Below are 9,308 nucleotides of genomic sequence, written 5' to 3'. Positions count from 1 at the left end.
AAATATATGGATAACGAAAGAGGTTATTAGTGTCACTTAAAGATGATCAAAGTTATGGTGTAGTATAGTACAGGCTTAACTGAACGACAACAGAGAGAATGCAACATGAAATAGTTTGGGGTAGGCCTCGTCTGCTGATGGAAGACCGTTGTTTCAAAACAGCAAGTGAGACACACAAAGGGTGAGTTGACGTATAAATACTACCCTAGATGTATGCCCATTGGTTGAAAGAATGGAAAGTGATTATTGCACGAGTCAGCCCAAAGGTTAGCCAGGAAGCGTAGTGGAAATGCCTTAGTGTGCCATGCTCATAGGCTGACGTTAATAGGTGATTGACCTTCAGCCCGCTTGCTAATAGTGAAGGAGGAGGAGAGACGTGACGCTATGCTGACGAGGTCACATTAATAACACTACCATGTAAATGCCTGCTAAGCTAAAGAGGTAGCATTATAATCACTACATTATGAATACCTGCTATTGCTTGTGAGACAGGAAGAGATGTGAATTATATGGTGCTTACTAGATACAATTTAAAAGTGACGAGCCATTCACACCAGCCTTAAGGACCGAACATTTGTGAACTTCATATCAACATTTTGTGACCGTGGAGGTTCACTTTACCATTGAAATCCAATACAATCCTAGAGAAAGACAATGCCCCACAGTCAATCAAAGCTGTTCTCCGTTTACACTGGATGTCCATCGGAAGAAGACACGATGAAGGTTTGTGTGTGTGTGTGTGTGTGTTTGTGTGTGACTGATCCTCTGTATACTCTCAGACAAAGCCGATAACACCGCCCCCTCTCTCTCCACCGGAGCCGATACGATCATTACACAAACAAGAAGCTGTCATTATTCACCGGGACTGTGTGTGTGTGTGTTCCAGCCTTGAAGGAGAAGGCCACAAAGGCCAGAGTCTGTGTTAGATGGGTATGTGTATTCCACACTCCAGAAAAAGCATAGTTACAAAACCAACTAGCCAGTTTACGAAAAAGTCTAGTCTCGCTATGTCTAGAGGTTTTAGGCCTGCCTAGCTGTTCCATAATCTGTCAATGTGTGCATTTAACGTGAAAGTAAGTATATGAGAAAAGGGTGTTGGATGCATTTGCTAAGGAGACAATGCACTTAACAGGGTCCAGGGCGATCTCGGTCCTTATCCTGTCCGTTAGTGAGGCTGGTGGCAAAAATAAGATATGCAAAAAGTCATACGATAACAACAAGGTAGCAAACAAATGTGGGAAAACCCAGCCGAGCCAAGGCCCTACTCAGTCCACCTATCACTCTGCAATCACTTGTCAATCACCCACACCTGTGAGCAATTAGCTGCTTGCCCGGCCTTGCTGGTACTTCAAGCACCTGGGCCTGTTGCCGCTGCCCCGGGGGGGATGGGATGTGATGTGTATCGTTGAAGTGTGCTGTCTAGCTATGGCCAACAACATTTCCCTACCTACTAACTATTAGCGATTTAGCTGTGACAAATGTTAAACCTGTTGATCAAGTTTTAATTGGTGTATCCGTACGGTGTCTTTCACTCCCAAAACTTCTCAACATCACACTTTAACACAAGTGGTAAAGACGACAAAACCGAGCTCCTTCCCCAGAAAGTCTCCCTCAAATCCAGCCAGGAGCTCATAATATGAGTCAAAGTTACACAGAATCCACAAGCCCCTTCTGCAGACGCAGAGAAGATTCCCGGGGCTAGGGAGGGCCGCAGTAAGCCGCGCCTAGGGAGCGCCGCAGTAAGTAAAGCGGTGAGGATAAGGTAAAGGACAATGCTTCCCGTGGAAAAGAACAAGGGAGAAAAGAAAGAGAAAAACAAAGGGAGATTAGACTGTGGGTTTATCCCAGTTACTGGTGGGATTACGTGATGTGCCACTTTCATTGGTGCACACGCAGACCCACACACCAGTGGGGTTAAGGAGCTCAGTTGGCCCGAGTCTCTATTATTGGGGTGTAATGACTTTAGAGGATGTCATGTGATAAAGAATAAAGCCGGGCCCGGTCTTCAAGCTGTTTCTCCTGGACTCAATGGACTGCCTCTCTTTTCTTCTTTCACTCTCTTTTCCCCAGACCCCTCCCTCACACTCAGTGTACAGCACCTGTCCTGTATAGCTACTTCACCCTCCCTTTCCCCCCCTCTTCTACCTGTACTTTACCACTCTCCACGCTATTTTTGTTTTGTTCAAACCTCAAACCTCCGTTCTCCTTCCCCTCCTACTTCTATAGTTCCTTCTCTCCTCTTTTTCTTTTTCTCCCTAGTCCCTGTGTATACAGCATTCTTCCTCCGTCTTCCTCCCTCTACTCCCAGTCGTCCTCCTCTTCCCTCTCCCAGGCTAGCTGATGGAGGGGAGTGATAAGGCGTTCCACTTCAGATACGCTGCATGGCCCCTCTGGGATAAGACCTTTATCTGTGTGTGTGTGTGGTGTGGTGTGTGTCTGTGTGCTTGAGGATGGGAGTGAGATAATTAATGGCTGAGGGTCAAGAGTCCCCAGTAAAATACACACTGGAAAAAGTGGACCGAGCTTGACAAACGTTTTGCAAATTCAACCCAGAAATGTCGGCATGCCGAAAAACTATGACATAATTCTGTTGATAAAATGTTGATTCAACATACCTTTGCTTAGTGAGTTCTCCTGTTGTGGTTCTCTCTCCATCTTCTCTCTCTCCCCCTCCCATCCTCCTATCTTCCAGGAGCTGTGGCTCCTGTCGTCCCATTGGAGAATGAGCTGGGTTCTAATTCAATTATCCAGTAGCCAGTTCCAGTTGTTCATTAAGACAATTGAATCAAAAGCCTATTCTATTAGCCCAGCCACAGTGATGTCAGCAAGCTGCGCCGATTGCAAAGCCACACACCGCAATTAGACTCATTGTCAGCTAGGCTGGACTAGGCCTGTGGTGCCAAACCCCTGGGCGCACACTGGTTGAATGAATGTCATTTCAATGAAATTACGTTGATCCAATGTGGAATAGACGTTGAATTGACATCTGTGACAAGTGGGAAGTCTTTCAGAGAGAGAGCGAGAGAGAAACACACAGACAGTGTAACTTCAGGATCATTTCATGCATGTTCACAGATCATTGTGATATAGCTTTATTTTCAAGTTACGTTTACTCTAAAAAACAGGAAACAATGGGGGCTAAAAACCATTCAGAAATCTTTAGCCATCACTATGAGACCATCATTGGGAATGGTCATGGAAAGCATACTGCGAAACCAAACGCATTCTGATGGGCATTACTCTGTTTACATCCCCGTTCCGCATTCACTCACCCGGCTCAGTTAATTGCATGAATGGAAATCAATAGTGTAATAGAATTCAGAACGTGCCATGTCATTTTCAGACTTCGCACCTTCCAGCCGTCTCGTCGAATCAAAAGATAGCTGCATGGGTTTCCCACGGAAACAACACTTCCTGTTATTCCAAAGTCTTTGACCGGAATAACGTGGAAAAAGTAAGAGAGGCGGCGGTGTTGGGGAGAGAAGGAAGGAGGGAAGATCATAGTACTTGTCTTTGCCTGACAATGTTGTTGCTATCCCCAAAAGCGACTTATAAAAGGTTAAAGTGTTGCTATGTTTGTTAGTCTAACTGCAAATATAATGTACCGTTCTCTCTCTAACACACACCCATGACCCTCCCCATACTGTAGGCAATGCCAGATCCAAGATCTTGCCAAATCGCCCAAGATATTTCCTTAATTCCACCGTCTTAATTAAAACTGAAGGGTAGCAATAAAAGCAATAAGGCAGAAAACATTCAAAGGGCTGTTTAAACATGGTCGTTGTGAATAATGGGGTAGGAGAGAGGATATAAGACATTTTATAGAGAGACTGGTATTTGTGGAGAAATGTCGGTGAGAAGCAGATGGGGGGGGGGGGGGGGGGGGGGCCCAGTAACCTATTTAATATATATGTATGTAATATAGATGACACATGTGGTGTACAAAAGGCTAATCTCTGGTGTATGAGGGAAATTGCATGGATGCACACGCGCCACCCAACACACACACACACAGATGAGATTGACAGTCCATCACAGTGCTAGTTGGTACCAGGAGCTGTGAGGAGTGATTTATTGATCTACCGTTTGACTCCCAGTCTGCAGTACTGTTGTTCTGGTGCTCTGGAATTGATCACACATAGTAGCAGAGAGAACAAGTCTGATTCCAGCAACAAACATCTATAGGGGTTGAACTCAAACGCATGCTAGAGGTGAAATGTGTGTCCGTGTTTCCATTAGCCGGTAATAACCGACTTTCGTAAAAAAAAGAAGAAAATCCGATAAAATTGTAGCAGGACAATTGTCCTTTGCGAAATAATGCGTTTTAGCCTATTAATTGATTGAAATACCAGTCGATGTAGCTTGCGCCAGAGACGCTGCAACAGCGCACCAAACAGAGTTGCATGTCCTGTTACGATGAATTACCATAAACAAAATGTGATTTCTGGCATTCTGAGCACCGTGGTTGGACGCCCTAATCAGGTTGTGCAACCAATGCATATGGATCCAGTATATTTAAATGTCCAGTAAATGAAAATGCTTCCGGTGAAATGTCTGGCCCACATTTTTATACCGGAAACCCTAGTGTGTGTGTGTGTAGTCGTGAATTTGAGTGGAAACGCACACACATACACACGCAATTCTTCCAGACAATGGATATGTGGAGTGAGATTTCAGCAATGGTGTGTGAGTGTGTGTTGGATGTTGCAGTATTGTATATGGCTGTCAGCTGTACCTAGTTGAGCCTCTCTGCAGGGTGACCCTAAGGGTTATCTTCAAGGTTCCACCACACCTTGCTTTGCCGCTAGCGCACTGCAAGTAACCATGGTAACAGTGGAAAAGGGACAATATGAGGCTGCAAGACACACACACACACACACAGGTATTGTAGGTAGTGGCACTAGTATCCTCTTGGGGATAAAGCCATAGGGATTGAGAGGGTTGGGGACCTGTGATTGATTGAGTGAGGGAAAAAAACAGGATATGTTAAAGGAATAGGAAGGGGTAGAGAACAGATGAAAAGGAGAGAAAGAAAGTAGTTCTCACAATCGATCCTAGTGGTGTGTCATTCCAACACTCACACAATGGCGTCAGGTTATCCAGGGGTGAAAATCGATTTAAAAACAAATCCCGTTACGGTACCTCCTATGTGTGCATGCTTTTTTTTTTATGGGCCTAATTGAAAAGACATGACATTTAACTGTAAAAATGTATGACCTTTAAGTGTGGCATGAACACAACCAGTCCTGATGTTTTCAAACAAATCACTTGAAAACGTAGGCTATCTGCACCCGTTCGTCCACCCCAAAGAAATTCCAGCATTTGAAACACTGCCATTTAATGAATGGAAAGAGTCGTCTATTAAAACACCAACAAGTGTTATGTCATTCGGTGATTGTCATTAGGCACATCTGTAGCCTCACTTGATTGATGGGTCCACTGCTGTCTGTCTTGGCCCCAGCCAATCATCTCTGCTTTGGCAAAAAATATTGTACATCGATCCACACCGTAGTTTGGAGCGTAGCCTATACCACCGGTTTTCAAGTCCATTTGCATTTTTTTTTCATGCTGCCAATAGGCAGTAATGATAAATGATGGTGTAATAGCCTAAATCTTTGTTTTAATTATTGTGATATGCTCATGTTCTACCGGCGTACCTCCACTATTTATTTTTGACAGTAGTCCGCAACGGAGAATACCGGACATTCTTTCCCCCCCCAGTTCATCCGCTACCCATATCATTAGGTCACTTACCTTACCAATTGAACATAACTATGCAAGGCTTGAAATGAAAACTGGTGCTCCAGAATAATCACCGTCCTACATTCTACATCTGCATTATAAAATATGACTTTTTCTTAGCTACTAACTAATCTTCCATAAATCTTAAACTAATCCCTCCCTCCCCCCACCCACACACACACAGTCTCCCTTGGTATCTCCATGGAGTCGGCTTAAGGACGCCAGCTGTTTAATGAAACCATGAGCACCGTGCAATCAAGCCGCGCATTGTGGGTAGGAGGCACCCCGAGTGTGGGGCATTAACGTCAGGAGGTGCAGCGCGACAAAGAGCCATCTTCAATCTCATTTTGTCAGGATTGGAAGGATTTATTTGAGCCCTGAAGGATGTGCCAGTGCAATTTCAAAATAAATCAAGACAATGCACTACAGATGACAAATCAAGATAATACACTCCAAAACAAGGACATGGAAAAAGGGAGAGAAGGCATGCGGTAGGTATAGTGGTAGGTAGTGCTGGATTGAGTCCGAGTGGAGTTGGGCCCAGTTGGATTAGTTTAGACAGAAAATGGAGGGTGATTTAAAGTGATGGGGGAAGATGGATGTGCTGCTCTCCTTCTCCTCCCCCGCGCCTTCCTTCTCTTCTTTGGTTTCTTGTTCTTTCTCAACCGTGGTTTATCAGCAGGGTCTGTGGACAAGGCACAGCAAGTGACCGTCAGTCATTCAGTCTATAGACATGGGCAAAGACACAAACACAAAATCACAAAGATGTTATCATATACTCACAATGTACTTACACGCTCATTCAAACGGTAAGAGATTGTAGTTCTCCCCTCCACCCTAACACACTCCCTCAAACAGGTTGATGCTACATAGGTGTTCTGCCAAGACTCCAAAAGAAAACAAAAGCTCTCTAGCTCACCACACAGACTGTGAGTAATGACTACGTTCACACACACACACACAAAATACAGGTGGATAAATGCTGATCGCTGTTCGCAGTGAGTAAAGTAACACTCCCTATACTTTGAATGCATTTTTTTTTTATGTGAAAGGTAGGTAAACGTTTGCGCGAAATAAATAAACGATGCATCAATGGCATTTACCCTCCACTACACCATTGCATATGAGCTACTGTATACTCACCCTATCCACAATAAACCCCTAAACCCTACCCCCATGTACTTCTGAAAGAAATATCGTAAGCAATATGGTGAAAATGACAATTCCACCTTGCCCATCAAAGGTGGGAGTTATAGCCTTATTGCTAGTACCTATCCAATCCTTTTTTAGACTTATCTGATAATAGGTACAGTCACAGGCTGATAGGCAATAGCGCGCACACACACACACACACACTTCACTGACTCACTGGCTTTTCTCTCGGAAAAACTAAAATAATAGAAAGGAAAATCAATATCTGTCTTCTCTCGTCTGCACTAACAACAGATTCTCTCAGAACCAGTCCGTCAGTCACCAGCAAACCATCCAGCCAGTCATTTACAGTAGGCCCCAAAATATCTGGCACCCCTGATTGGCAATGCACATACAATACTTAAAATAAACAATATAATTGTAGAGAAACTCAAAATACCAACATGTGAGAAATACTGTACTTTATTAATGTCTCAATGGAACCCACCAAAATCATACAATTATTTAATACCAAATAAATTTCACCAAAATCAAAAGGTTAAATAATTATTGGCACTCCTCATTTAGTACTTCGTGCAACCGCCTCTTGCAAGGATAACAGCATGGAGTCTTTTGCTGTAATGTTTGATGAGGTTAAGGAAGACATTTGGAGGGATTTTGGACCATTCGTCCATGGAGATCCTTTCAAGATCCTTCACATTCTTGAGTTTGAGCTTATCAACTCCCCTCTTCAACTCAGCCCACAGGTTTTAGATTGGATTGATGTCCGGCGACTGAGATGGCCATGGTGATGCTTGAAATCAAAACATTGATTTTGTTGTCACATTACCATTTCTGTGTGGATCTGGAGGTCTGTTTCGGGTCATTGTCTTGTTGGAAAGTCCACCTACGGCAAAGTCCCAGCCTTCTGGCAGAGGCAACCAGATTGTCAGCCAAAATTGCCTGATACTTGGTGGAATTCATTATGCCATCAATCTTAACCAGTGCCCTTGGATCTCTGGAATTAAGAGCCCCAAAACATCATTGACCCACCACCATATTTCACCGTGGGTATGAGGTGCCTCTCCTTGTATGAATCTCTGTTTCGACGCCAAACATGCCGATGCTGTATCGAACCAAACGTTACATTTGTCTAATCTGACCAGAGCACCTGCTTTTTTAAACCTGGTGACCCCAAGACGTCACCAAGGCCTGGAATTCTTTCACAGTGATTCTTGGGGATTTTGTTGCTTCTCTCACCATCCTCCTCCCTATCCCGGGGGGCAAAATGCATTTGCGTCCTCTACCCGTGAGGTTTACAACTGTTCCATATCTTTTGAATTTTTTTCATAATTGCCCTGACAGTGCTCAGTGGGTATATTCAATCGTTTGTGGATCTTCTTGTAGCCATTACCAGATTTATGAAGGCCTACGACCATCTGTCTCTCTTGAACTGCCAGTTCTTTTGATTTCTTCATGATGTTGGATGACAAAGGGATATTGCATGCGTGTTACCTCATGTTTATACCCTAGTGAAACAGGACAACGATGTAATGGCTCAATATAGTTCCTTAAATAAGTGGAATTTAATTACTGGTTTAATTTTGGTAGATGTTATCTGCAATAATCTTTAAGGGTGCCATTCATTGTGATACCTTGATTTGGAATTAAATCAATAAATGATTTTGGTGGGTTAAAATAAAGTACAGTATTTCACACATGTTGGTATTTTGAGTTTCTCTTTATAATTATATTGTTTATATTTGGTTAAGTATTGTTTGTGCATTGCCAGTCAGAGGTGGCAGTAATTTTGGAGCCTACTGTATTAATTCAGTCAGTCAATTAACCAATCTGCCAGATAGTCAAGTCAGTCACATACTCATTCAGGAAATAGCCAGTAATTTAGTGAATCAGATAGTAAGTCCATTATACACTTGTAATCAGTTAGTGAATCAGATACTATGCAAGTTACATATTCAGTCAGTTACCATTAGTAAGTCATCAATTAAATCCAAATGGTAGAAGTTACCAGTCCTGAATAACATGTTAAGATAAAGCACTGTGAATGTGTTTGAACCACAACAGTTGGTTACAGTACTGTGGGAAGAGAGAGAGACCATCAGGCCATTCACACTAGTAGAGGTGACCTTGGCTGCAGTCAAAATGACTGGAGACAGTGATGATGATGACAGATGAAAAGGAGACACCACACATGCCATTGGCTGAAGCATGTGTGTAAAAGCCAATTTACTCTATATCTGAAAATGTGGTCGCAGGCACCGTATGGAGGGTGTGACTCAATTGCGGAGTCTCTAGAGGTATGAGGGGCCAAATTGAGCTCCTTACCGCATTGCCGTGCGCCTCCCAAATTTTGGAACAATGCGGAGGGCTCCGCATAGACATGATTGGTTGACGGTAGATGTGGGTGCGAGGTC

At 43.5% G+C, this 9,308-nt stretch overlaps 1 protein-coding gene across 2 annotated transcripts in view; it reads right to left on the bottom strand.

Annotated features, from left to right (window-relative positions):
• Positions 1-6,087: 6,087 nt before the first annotated feature.
• The window catches only part of LOC110493975 (MICOS complex subunit mic25a), a 60,267-nt gene continuing 57,046 nt past the window's right edge, over positions 6,088-9,308 (bottom strand). For both annotated transcript variants that reach the window (XM_021568613.2, XM_021568614.2), the window contains one exon: positions 6,088-6,427. In XM_021568613.2, the coding sequence (XP_021424288.1) occupies positions 6,404-6,427 (24 nt within the window). In that variant the 3' untranslated portion in view covers positions 6,088-6,403. The remainder of the gene's footprint in view (positions 6,428-9,308) is intronic.

Source organism: Oncorhynchus mykiss, chromosome 17 (assembly GCF_013265735.2).
Source record: "Oncorhynchus mykiss isolate Arlee chromosome 17, USDA_OmykA_1.1, whole genome shotgun sequence".
NCBI lineage: Eukaryota > Metazoa > Chordata > Actinopteri > Salmoniformes > Salmonidae > Oncorhynchus > Oncorhynchus mykiss.
Note: the sequence above shows the minus strand (reverse complement) of the source record. Positions and strands in the feature narration are given on the sequence as shown.